Source organism: Pongo pygmaeus, chromosome 11 (genome assembly GCF_028885625.2).
Source record: "Pongo pygmaeus isolate AG05252 chromosome 11, NHGRI_mPonPyg2-v2.0_pri, whole genome shotgun sequence".
Taxonomy (NCBI): domain Eukaryota; kingdom Metazoa; phylum Chordata; class Mammalia; order Primates; family Hominidae; genus Pongo; species Pongo pygmaeus.
Genome location: NC_072384.2, coordinates 51565262 through 51578316, shown reverse-complemented (window position 1 = coordinate 51578316; position 13055 = coordinate 51565262). Strand labels below are relative to the sequence as shown.

Genomic DNA, 13055 nt, shown 5'->3' with positions numbered 1-13055 from the left:
TATATAGACCCTTATTAAGATGAAGTTACAGAACTGTTTATTCATAATCCTGTGAAGTGGAATGGTGTTACCTTAGCTTTGCTACCCATACTGAGATTATTGCCCGCCCTTAAGCTTACAGTCTGCATCCTTGGGACAAAATAAAGCTAATTGTCCTTTATGAGATTAAGCCCATGATGTGCTTAGCACTGTGCTATAATCAGCCTGTGAAGTAGTCCCAGGCTTATTTATCTGCATGCACTCTTAAAAATTAGAAAACTGTTGTTACTTTGACCCTTAAGAAGGGCGTTTGAACTGTGGAATTTATAGTTCAGGTTTTTTTGTTTTGTTTTTTTGAGACAGAGTCTCCCTCTGTCGCCCAGGCTGGAGTGCAGTGGCTAGATATCTGCTTACTGCAACCTCCGTCTTCCAGGTTCAAGTGATTCTCCTGCCTCAGCCCCCTGAGTAGCTGGGATTACAGGCACGCGCCACCACGCCCAGCTAATTTTTTTGTATTTTTAGTAGAGACGGGGTTTCAGCATGTTGGTCAGGCTGGTCTCGAACTCCTGACCTCGTGATGTTCCACCCGCCTCGGCCTCCCAAAGTGCTGGGATTATAGGTATGAGCCACCACGCCTGGCCAAGTTTTTTTTTTTTTTTAAGACAAGGTCTCACTCAGTTGCTCAGGATAGAGTGCAGTGGCATGATCTCAGCTCACTACAGCCTTGACCTCCCGGTCTCAAGCTATCCACCCTCATCAGCCTCTCCAGTAGCTGGGACTACAGGCGAGCACCACCATGTTCTGCTAATTTTTATATTTTTTTGTCGAGGTAGGGTTTTGCCATGTTGCCCAGGCTGGTCTCAAACTCCTGAGCTCAAGGGATCCTCCTGCTGTGGCTGCTCTAAGTGCTAGGATTACAGGCATGCACCACCACACCCAGCCCTGTAGTTCTTTTTTTAAATAAAAACACTTTTGCTCTAAGAGTTGTATTTAAATCTTTCTATTCATTTTGCTTAACCATATAAAATGTTCATTCAATATAATCATATGTGGATGATCTATAAGGTCTCTTCTCACCCTCAAACTCCATGAGTATGAATTTTAGATATTATATGAATATTAAATAAATCTGTTCATATTAGTGTTCAGTTAGAATAAAATATAAAATTTTGCTATGTTTGGTAACACTAGGAATTATGGAGAAAAAACTGGTGTAGTTTTGAAACTAATTCTCTTTTATTGCAAAGCAGTTTATTTGGTGGAATTTAAAATTACATAATTTTTTCTATTGAAACTTTTTTTATAGATGGGGTTTTATCACCCAGGCTGGAGTACAGTGTTGTGATCATAGTTCATTGCAGCCTCCAACTCCCGGGCTTAAGGGATCTTCCAGCCTCTGCCTCCTGAGTAGCTGAGACCACAGGCGCATACTACACCCAGCTAATGTTATTAATTTTTTGTAGAGATGGGTATTGCCATGTTGCCTGGGCTGGTCTCAAAGCAGGCTGACCTCAAGCAATCCTCCCACCTTGGCCTCCCAAAATGCTGGGATTAGAGCCATGAGCCTCCGAGCTCAGCCCTAAAACCGCTGGGCATGGTGTGTGTGTGTGTGTGTGTGTATATATATATACACACACATATATATAGATATACACACACACACACACACATATACACACACATATATATGTATATGTATATATGTATATGTGTGTATATATACACATATATACACAAATATATACACGTGTGTGTGTATATATGTGTATATATATACATATATATGTGTATATATATACACATATATATGTATTTTTTTTTTGAGACGGAGTCTCGCTCTGTCGCCCAGGCTGGAGTGCAGCAGTATGATCTTGGCTCACTGCAAGCTCCGCCTCCCGGGTTCACGCCATTCTCTTGCCTCAGCCTCCTGAGTAGCTGGTACTACAGACACGTGCCACCACACCCAGCTAATTTTGTTTTTATATTTGTAGTAGAGACGGAGTTTCACTGTGTTAGCCAGGATGGTCTTGATCTCCTGACCTCGTGATCTGCCCTCCTTGGCCTCCCAAAGTGCTAGGATTACAGGTGTGAGCCACCGCGTCCAGCCAAAAGTATATATATTTTAAGAGAAATGTATGCCATAGTAGTTATAGGAACAAACAAGTCTTGCAATTTGATGTGATTTTTCAGCTTAGTTTGTGAAGTGTCAATAAAGAAACTATAGTTTTGGACTATCCTAAGGGTCAATTTTGGGCTCTATACAGACTACACTGTTTTCCTTTTAAAAGTAGAAAGTCCTTACTGAAGGAAAGCTTGAAGGATGTTTACAGAGAAGAGGTGGACTTCTTTGTGCTGGATTGGGAGATGGGGAAGGGAGAATGTGGGCTGAAAGTGGCATCTTGAGCCAGGGCTCCATTCTCATTGTAAATGGCCAAGGGTACTTCTGTCAGGAACAGTTTGCATCTCCTCAGATGGTTTCTGAATGTTTTTAGTTAGAGATTCTGGAGAAGGGAAGTTAAATTGGCCTTAGAATCTCACATTTTGTTTGTTTTCAAGTATCTCTCTCTTCTTACCAAATATAAAAATTACATTAACAAGCTCAGCATGGTGGCTCATGCCTGTAATCCCAACGCTTTGAGAGGCCAAGGCCAGAGGATCACTTGAGCCCAGGAGTTTGAGACCATCCTGGGCAACATAGCAAGACCCAGTCTCTACAAAAAAAAATTTTTTTTTAATTAGTTGGAACTAATTTAAATTTTTTTAAATAGTCCCAGCTACTCGGGAGGCTTAAGGCAGGAGGATTGCTTGAGCCCAGGAGTTTGAGAATGCAGTGAGCTATGATCTGCACCCCAGCCTGGGCAACAGAGCAAGATCCCATCTCAAAAATAAAAAAGAAGAAGAAAATTTGATTAACAGTATTCAATGGCTGGAATGATTAAATTGTAATCAGAACAGCAGAGCTACATAAGCTTAAAAAGAAGATGGAAAAGGCATTTTTGTCATGATGATTGGTCTCTAACTGTAACCTTAGATATTGCAAAGTAAATATGGTTTTCTTTTTAAAATTTTGTTTGTAGCACTGGACAAGACACTGTTTCCAATCCTACTTATATGAACCAGAACTCTAACCTACAGTCAGCTACTGGTACAACTGCTTACACACAGCAAATGGGGATGTCTGTGGATATGTCGTCTTATCAGAACACTACTTCCAATTTGCCTCAGCTGGCAGGCTTTCCGGTGACAGTTCCAGCTCATCCAGTTGCACAGCAGCACACAAATTACCATCAGCAGCCTCTCCTTTAGAAACAAAGCAAGCATTTTCTTGAAAGCCTTCATAAGTGTATTATTCAGTCCTTGTGATACCAACCTGAAAATATTAAAACTTTTTTCCCTCTCAACTCAAAAGGACCATGAATAAATAAAGCACAAAAACCTCTCTTATTCTACAAGGCCATAAAAGGTTTTTTTTTCAGTCCAGTTTGTTTGAAGTCAATCTTTTGATCAGAGGCAGCTTAAAGATGCTTTCAGTTAGTTTTGTCTTACTTTCAGATTTCTCTACATAAATCTAGATACTCATTAAGTAGCCTTATGACAAACAGTATGAGATACTTATGACAAACTCGCTCTGTTACCCAGGCTAGAGTGCAGTAGCATGATCGACAGAGTGAGTTTGTCATAAGAATCTCATACTTATAAACAGTATGAGATAGGAGGATTAAAATGTTTTAAAGAAACCACTATTTCCCCCTAAAATGTCATAAGAGCACTGAAGAACTTGAAATATTTTTTTCAGAGTTTCTCACACACTGTTATTTTAAAAGCCTAACTTTTTTGTGTGTAAGCGTTTAGCTTGCCAGCATATTTCTTTTTGGCTCCTTAAATTGCAGTTGTGTTTGCAGTATTGTCACTTTTGCTCTCACTGTTATGTTGAATAATAATTAGCATATAATTGTCTACAGAAACAAGAGCAATCTGGAAGGAACAAAAATGTTTTCTGTGATTAACAGTGAAGACCTTGTAAATGCAGATGTGTGATAAAGCATTTAGTCAGTCCCCCAAACAGTCATGCCAACTGTGAAGGAATGTCCCACAAAACATTTCCATTCCCTGAGGAAAAACATTTTCTTTCCTACATGTATCTCTGGTATTTAGAATTGTCACTAATAACCTTTTCAAGTGACTTTGGCTATTCTCTAATGAAGATATGGTCCATTTGTTTTTCTTCCTGCAATGTGGTGTGCAGAGATGCTCCATATCCTTTTTATGGGATTGCGTGTGAATTTGAGCCATGAGACATTCCTAATAATTTGTTGTGAGATATACCAAGCATGGATGATAAGTGTGTTTTTAGTGATGTGTTGTTTTTTTAAAGAGGCGATTCAAGTACCGTTGCTAAGCTGTCAACATACCAAGCTGTTGAAAAAATTGACCATTTCTTTCAGAAGTAATTCTCAGCCTGTGGAATAATAGCAGGTGATGACTTCATAGAAGGTGACAGATTGACAGGGAGGCTATTGAAGCAGTTTTTCTGAAGCCTGCGTTTTGAGTTAGTTTACAGTGCTAATAGATTCTATATAACTGTGAGAGTTTGGTAGTAAACCAGTAGGGATTGTTTTCTCTCCTAAAAATTTGCACACTACTTCATTGTCTACCAACTTTTTACATATTGGAAAATAAAAATTGCAAATACATACATGTATGGAAACATATTCAGACTGGGAAAAACAATGGACATTAGTTTTTAAAAAGTTACATGGAAGCAAGATTTCTGTATTTTTTTTTTTTAAAGAAAGCAGTCATTCTTTCTACTTAATCCATTTCAAGCTAGTTCTCTGAAAATTTTGCCATTTATCTACAGAAATTTGATTATAAATATGTTCCTTTTTCAAAGAAACTTTATTCTAGAACAAAATAGTCTATATGGTACTTGATCTACATTTAAGTGGAAAAATTAGCAGTATTTGAAAGCTCAGTTTATGTCATTGTCTTAACTTCAGATACAAATAACTGAACAGAAAGTTTTAACCTTTAATATCTCATGTTCTGTTTTTTATTCAGTATTTTCCTTTATGTTAATTCAATTATATACTTCTGAATGGCACCTTACTTTTTGGAAACAAATCTTCTGTTCTTTACAAAATAATAATTTTTAAAAAACATTTAAAAAAATCCAAAGCTGCTCTTGATAATAGTCAACGTTTGCATATATATGGAATTTCTTACATTTTTTTCTCCCAAACTCTATTTAATAAACTTATTTTAATGTTTGTGTATTTCATGTATAATTGTGATCTCAATTATAAAAGCTTAATTCAGCATGTCTTTGAGCCAGTATAATTACTGCACACCCACTAAATTGGGATCAGCCATTATAATTAATGTAGTTTTAGAATAATAAAACATGACATATATATATATAGTATATATTGGCACATCGGTGAAAGTTTATACATGCAGAAGTTTTTTTCTTTCTCTTAAATTAAAAATTATTTTTTGCCATATGTAATAAATTTTGTGTTGCAGGCTGTCAAGAGATAAAAATGATTTTAAATCTGTATACTGATGATTCTTTCGGTGTTAAGAAACACAGGGTTGTGTACTTTCCTTTTTATGAGCTTATGGATTCTATTTATATTAAGACCTGTTTATAATTGTTTTCTGCCAAAGGGAATTGTCTAACTTCATATTTCTACATTGGGTTCATACTTACTGTTTTATATCAGAAATAAAAAAATAGCTTCTGCTTTTTCATATGAAATCTTGGTACATCAGAAAGAATTCCTGAAAATTTATAATAGAAGAATTTTATTAATGCAGAAAAATACCCCAGGGTGTTAAAATATATGAAGTGTAGGATATATTGTTATAGTTTGTAAAATATAGTCAACCAATACTGTCTTCTAATTTGGTAATTTATTTATAAAATTACTTAAACATTAGGTAATTATATTTGTTAGGATTTGAAATTATTTGTAGTTAAATTGTCATGCTGTTTGAAATAATTGATACTTGACTACGTAATACATTTTACTGTATGTTTTGAAGATGGTTATAATTTCACTTTCAAAATTTAAAAAATCAATTTTAAATGTTTTAAAAACATATAGCTTAGGGATTTTTTTAAAAAGGTTTTCTTAGTAAAAACATAAATTTAAAAGCCCCTGAGTTCTAGGAGAGGGCTTATTGAATTGTTATAAGAAAGCTGAAGTTACTTTAATAAGTAATAAATTATAAATAGCACTGATCTATAATGCTTAATTTCTATCAGAAGGTACTTTTTCTTCTTTCATCATCAGTTTTAGCCAATAAATAAATGGGAATACTCAGTTTTAGGGATTTGATTTTTGTTTGGTTTAATTTTCTTTCAAAAATTAAAAGTATATTTCTAAAAGTTTTCCCCAGAGGCCAGATGCAGTGGCTCCTGCCTATAATTCCAGCACTTTGGGAGCCTGAGATAGGAGGATCGCTTGAGGCTAGGAGTTTGAGACCAACCTGGCAACATGGCAAGACCCTATCTCTACAAAAATTTTAAAACTTAGCCAGGTGTGGTAGTGCACCTGTAGTCCCAGCTAGTCAGTAGGCTGAGGTGGGAGTATTGCTTGAGGCTGCAGTGAGGTGTGATCACGCCACTGCACTCTGGCCTGACAGAGTGAGATCTTGTCTCAAAAAGAAACTTCCCCAGAAGAAGAATTCTAATTTTATCAAGCTGAATTAAAATTTGAGAGTCTTTTTTAAAAATCTTACTGTGTCAAAAGAGGCATTATGTTGCTTGTGTGATATAGTGAATAGTGTCCCTCCAAATTTCATGTACATCTGGAATGTCACAATGTGACTTAACAGTAGCCACCCCCCACCCCCGCCCTTATCTGTGGTGGATACATTTGCAAGATCCCCAGTGGATGCCTGAAATCGCAGATAGTACTGAACCTTAATATACTGTTTGTTTTCCTATGCATACATATCCCTATGATAAAGTTTATGAATTTGGCACTTAACAGCAGAACTAATAAGATGAAAGAGTTGTAACAATATACTCTAATAAAAGTTATTTAAAATGTATGTATTGTTATCTATAATTTTGCATTTAATATTTTTGGACCGTGGTTTAATCTGGGTAACTAAAAACACAGAAAGTGAAATCATGGGCTGGGTGCGGTGGCTCATGCCTGTAATCCCAGTACTTTGGGAGGCCGAGGCAGGTGGATCACCTGAGGTCAGGAGTTTGAGACCAGCCTGGCCAACATAGTGAAACCCTGTCTCTACTAAAAATACCAAATTAGCTGTGTGTGGTGGCGCATAACTGATCACAGCTACTTGGGAAGCTGAGGCAGGAGAATAGCTTGAACCTGGGAGGCAGAGGTTGCAGTGAGCCAAGATCACGCCATTGCACTCCAGCCTGGGCAACAAGAACGAAAGTCCATCTCAAAAAAAAAAAAAAAAAAGTGAAATCATGGTTAAGGGCGGACTACTGTATTTGGAAATAGGGTCTTTGCAGATACAATTATTTAAGGATCTTGAGGCGAATTTATCCTGGATTTAGGGTGGGCCCTAAATCCAATGCCTACTGTCCTTATAAGAAGAGGAGAAGACACACACAGATGAAAAGAGGCCATGTGAAGATGGCAGTGAAAGTTGCAGTTATGCTGCCAGAGGGCAAGGACTACCTGGGATCACCAGAAGTTGGAAGAGACAAAGGATTCCTCCATAGATCCTGCAGAGGGAGCATGGCCTTGCTAACACCTTGATTTCAGACTCCAGAAATGTGAGATAACAAATTTCTGTTGTTTGTTACAGCAGTCCTGGGGAACTCAGACATGGGTAAAAGTGTACAGTGAAATCTGAGTACCAAGCACTCAAGACTTTGATAAGATTGCTTAAAATTGATGGAGGAATTCTGAGAAAGACGTCTGTAGTCCAGTGGCAGTCTTTTTATCTTTGCTAAATTATAATGATATTGCATGGATAGATGAAACGAAGACCTCTATTAATCCCATAATCCTATTTCTTGATTTTTAAATACCACATCTACATTTCAATAATTGATTTCATTATGCCAGAGGTGTTTACAGTTGGCAAGATTATAACTGATTTGCATTTTTATCTACTCTGCTCATCTTGAGCAGTAGTTATTGAGTGACAGGAGAAATGTTCAAAGCCAAACAGATGAAGAAGAAACAAAAAACCTGGATGGATATTCCCCCTCAAAAGCTACTCAAGAATGGAGGTTTGGTTTTGTTCTTAGCTTTATACCATTTAATATCCTAATAAAGGCTTTCCAGTTGGCTGGGCATGGTGGCTCACACTTGTAATCCCAGCACTTTGGGAGGCCGAGATGGGAGGATTGCTTGAGGTCTGGAGTTGGAGGTCTGCCAGGTCAACATAGCAAGACCCCATCTCTTTTTTTTTTTTTTTTTTTTAAAAAAAAAAGGTTTTCCAGTACCTTTACACTAAGTCAGTGACATACTGATTACATTTTGGTCTCAGGAGCTGGCTACTTCTTTAAAAAAATTGAGGTGAAATTCACATAAAATTAACCATTTAAAGTGAACAGGTCAGTGGCATTTTGCCATTAAAAGTAATGGCAAAAACTGCAATTACTTTTGCACCAACCTAATAATACATTCACAGTGTTGGGCAGGCACAACTGCCTTCTTTTTTTTTTTTTTTTTTAATGTTTTTGCAGTTTTTTATGTGTCTGGCTTCTTTTATTTAATGTTTTTGCAGTTCATTTTTATTGTAGCATATATCAATACTTCATTTCTTTTTATGACTGAATAATACGCCATTGTATATATCACAATTTGTTTATTCATCTTTTGGTGAATACTTGTGCTATTTTTACTTTTTACTTTTTTTTTTTTTTTTTGCGACGGAGTCTCACTCTCTCACCCAGGCTGGGGTGCAGTGGCATCATCTCAGCTCACTGCAACCTCTGCCTCCTGGATTCAAGTGATTCCCCTGCCTCAGCCTCCCGAATAGCTGGGATTACAGGTGAGTTCCACCACGCCTGGCTTATTTTTGAATTTTTAGTAAAGATGGGGTTTCGCCATGTTGGCCAGGCTGGTCTGGAACTCCTGACCCCAGATGATCTGCCTGCCTCAGCCTCCTGAAGTGCTAGGATTACAGGCATGAGCCACTACACCCGGCCTATTTTTGCTTTCTGTTGTGAATGCTGCTATGAACGTGTGTGTACATGTATATGAATACCAGTTTCCAATTCCAAGTACTGGGTCATATGGTAATTCTATATTTAACTTTTTGAGGAACTACCAAACTTTTCCACAGCGGAACCATTTTACATTTCCACCAGCAATGCACAAGTCTTCCAATTTGTCCACATCCTCACTGACATTTGTTAATTTCTTTTTTTTTTTTTTTTAATTATAGTCATGCTACTGGGTGTGAAGTTGTTGGTACCTCATTGTGGCTTTTTTTTGCATTTTCCTAATGACCAGTGATGTTGAGCATCTTTTCATACGTTGTTAGCCACTTAGATATCTTTTTTTTTTTTTGAGACAGTGTCTCGCTCTGTCGCCCAGGCTGGAGTGCAGTGGTGTGATCTCGGCTCACTGCAAGTTCCATCTCCCGGGTTCATGCCATTCTCCTGCCTCAGCCTCCCGAGTAGCTGGGACTTTAAGCACCTGCCACCACGCTCGGCTAATTTTTTTTTTTTTTTTTTTTTGTTTGTTTGTAGTTTTAGTAGAGACAGGGTTTCACTGTGTTAGCCAGGATGGTCTCAATCTCCTGACCTTGTGATTCGCCCACCTCGGCCTCCCAAAGTGCTGGGATTACAGGCGTGAGCCACCGCGCCTGGTCTGATACCTTCTTTAGAGAAATGTCTAAGTCCTTTGCCCACTGTTTTTGTTGTGTTTTGAAGTGGAGTCTTGCTGTGTTGCCCAGCCTGGCCTCATCTCCTGGGCTAAAGTGATCCTTCTGCCTCAGCCTCCTCAGGAGCTGCCTTTGCTCATTTTTTAATCAAGTTTTTTATCTCTGTTGTTGAGTTGTTTTGATAATGTTCTTTGACACACCAAAGCTTGAAATTTTGGTTAGGTCTAATTTATTTCCTCTTTTATTGTTCTTTTTTTTTTCTTTTTTTATTGCTCTTGCTTTTGGTGTTATATCTAAGAATCCATTGCCAAATCTAAGGCCATGAAGATTTCCTCCTTTGTTTTCTTCTAAGACTATTACGGTTTTAGCTCTTATAATTAGGTTGTGGATCCATTTGAGTTAATTTTTGTACGTGGTATGAGGTATAGGGTCCAAATTCATTTTTTGTATATTGGTATCCAGTTGTCCCAGCACCATTTGTTGAAGATACTATTCTTTTACCAGCTACTTTTTGACACTGCTATAACATACCCTAGTGGTGGTCAATTCTAGGACCTAGGTTGTCCAGCTGTGATGCATCAAACCCATAGCTGTATAGTTTGCACTTCTAAGAGAGGACAGCTTCGTCCTAATCTGATTACTTCTATCTTACACCTAAAGGGGAGACAATGCTATCTTGTTAGGACATATCTTTCCGTGGTGTCTAGGAACAGATATGTTAGGTGTCAGTGTAGAGATAGTTCTTAATTGTCACATAGATTTGTTCTCCAAGCAACTTCAGACATGTACTGTATTGTGAAAAGTGCATTGTCTAAATAGAAAAAAGAGACTTTGTGCCCTAGCCAAAAATAATCATCATACTTCTGTCCTGGGAAACCCTCTCCAGAGATTTTCGTCTACATGTTATTAGTCAGAACTGTATGAAAGGACTACACTTAGCTGCACATGCCTTTGGGAAGGTGAGAATTTTGCTTTCCATCCTGTATATAGAGAAGGCAAAGGAGATGATGATTGGGGAAATGTAGAGTGAAACAATTGTTGATAGTAATCTGCCACAGAGACAGACCTGTTGAAATGTGTTTACACCATGGTGTTACTATTTCGTGTGACTGGTAAATAAATTTGAAGTTGCATTGGTTGTTGCAATTCCATGACCAAATAAACTCTTGTTAAGATTCTCTAATAAAAGCATATCATACCATAGTTTTTAGTCAGTGGAGGCTAGAAATAACGTATTTACATCTGACCTCATATAACCGGGACTTTTTTCTTAAAACACTTTCTTAGGAGACACAGAGAAAGCCCTGGAAGTGAAGAGGGAGATAAAAGCTTCAAACTGCCCCTGTCTCTCTATTTTGAAACAGATGGAAAAGTTAAAGATTTATTAGCATTCATTAATTTATTCAATAACATAATTATTGTACACTGGGGATGCTAAGAATTTCCATTTCCGGCCAGGCGAAGTGGCTTATGCCTGTAATCCCAGCACTTTGGGAGGCTGAGGTGGGCGGATCACGAGGTCAGGAGATCGAGACCATCCTGGCTAACACAGTGAAACCCCGTCTCTACTAAAAATACAAAAAATTAGCCGGGCATGGTGGCGGGCGCCTGTAATCCCAGCTACTCCGGAGGCTGAGGCAGGAGAATGGCGTGAACCCAGGAGGCGGAGCTTGCAGTGAGCCAAGATCGCGCTACTGCACTCCAGCCTGGGCGACAGAGAGAGACTCCCTCTCAAAAAAAAAAAAAAAAAAGAATTTGCATTTCCAAGCCAAAGTTATATTTGTGGTTTCACCATGCACTAACTAGTTGCATAACATCAGACATTGCTCTTTGAATTCTCATAGTTCCTGTTAGGTAGAAAAGTAGGTGAAGAAGTTAAATAGCTTTCACATGGTCCCATGCAGCGATAAAGCGGGAATTACAACCTAGGCTCTATTTGATGCTAAGAATGTGTCCTCACTGTACTAATGTGACTGTTAACTAGAAATAATTTCTTTATTAAGGTCGTCAGAATCTTTCAGCTCCCTTTCCCACAACTCACTAAGATGGATGGAGCTGCAGAGGGCTCATATAGGTATAAAATGCCTTCAGATATGCGAATGCTAATGCAAGGAAGAGCATTAGAGTAGATGGATCTGTTTAATGTGTACATTGTAGTACAGTTAGCTCTGTCACAGATGGCTGATGAGACCAAAGCTTGATGCAAACAGACTGACTCTTTCTGAGAATCCGTGTGGTTCTGTCACACAGGATGGGTCCAGCATCTGGCAAATGGGCAAAGGTTTCAGAGTACTGTTTTCTAAACAGAAGAGATCTAAATTCAAGGAGTTGCTGTGAGGAAAAAGCAGGTGACTACTTGAGGCTAATTTGGTTGTGAGGACAGTAGTTCTAAGTTGAAGCCCACACACATAGCCTGGTTTCTCCAAGAACCAAGAACCAAGATTGCTGAGAAAACAATTCTAGCCTTTCCCAGGGTTTTGTTATATTCTGGATGACGGCTAAACTCTAGAATCACATGTTCGGGTCTTCATTAGCTCCCGTTGGCAGCTTTTCTAACCTCTTCTTCACTCTCACATACTCTCTAGCCACCAAACCCAAAATTCCACAGGTGACAATTTGGCTTTTTTTGTGCCTGTTTGGCCCTGTTATTTTTTTTCTGCCTGGAATACTTTTGTCCACCTAATAAATTATCCTTTCAAGTGTCAGCCCCAATTTCACTGATCCCAAAACCATGCTGTGATTCTGAAGTATCTTGTAATAGTGTTATAGTGGTTGCCCTGTCGCATTGGAATGTAGTTTGGCTCACTCAGCATGCATTTCCAACCTTCCCCTTACTTAGATTTCTCTGCAAGGAAGTCAGTAGGCAAGATAATAGTACTTGCCTTCCCAGACTCTTGCAGCCAAGGGTGGCCACATAACATGGTTATGGCCAATGAGATTTAGCTCAGAGTTCCTGGGGAGGACTCCCTAGGATGAAAGAAAAAACTTTTAAAGAAAAGGCTCTTTCCACTTCTGGATTAGAAAGCAGGTGTAATCCCAGGAGATATAGCAACCATGTGACTATGAGAAAGAAAGTTATGATGGCTCAGAAACACTGAAGGTGTCTGACTCCTTGATGACATCCTTGAGTGGATATTCCGTTCTAGACTGTCTTCCTCTGGACTTCTTCATATGTGACAAGGGAAAAAAAGCCCCTATCATCTGTTACCCTTATTGGTCTAAACTATGGTTGGTACAGTTTTGCT

At 38.4% G+C, this 13055-nt stretch overlaps 1 protein-coding gene across 2 annotated transcripts in view; it reads left to right on the top strand.

The window, feature by feature from the left end:
• The window catches only part of STAM2 (signal transducing adaptor molecule 2), a 57391-nt gene extending 50352 nt beyond the window's left edge, over positions 1 to 7039 (top strand). For both annotated transcript variants that reach the window (XM_054479304.2, XM_054479306.2), the window contains one exon: positions 3057 to 7039. In XM_054479304.2, coding sequence (XP_054335279.1) covers positions 3057 to 3285 — 229 coding nt within the window. In that variant the 3' untranslated portion in view covers positions 3286 to 7039. The remainder of the gene's footprint in view (positions 1 to 3056) is intronic.
• Positions 7040 to 13055: the final 6016 nt, after the last annotated feature.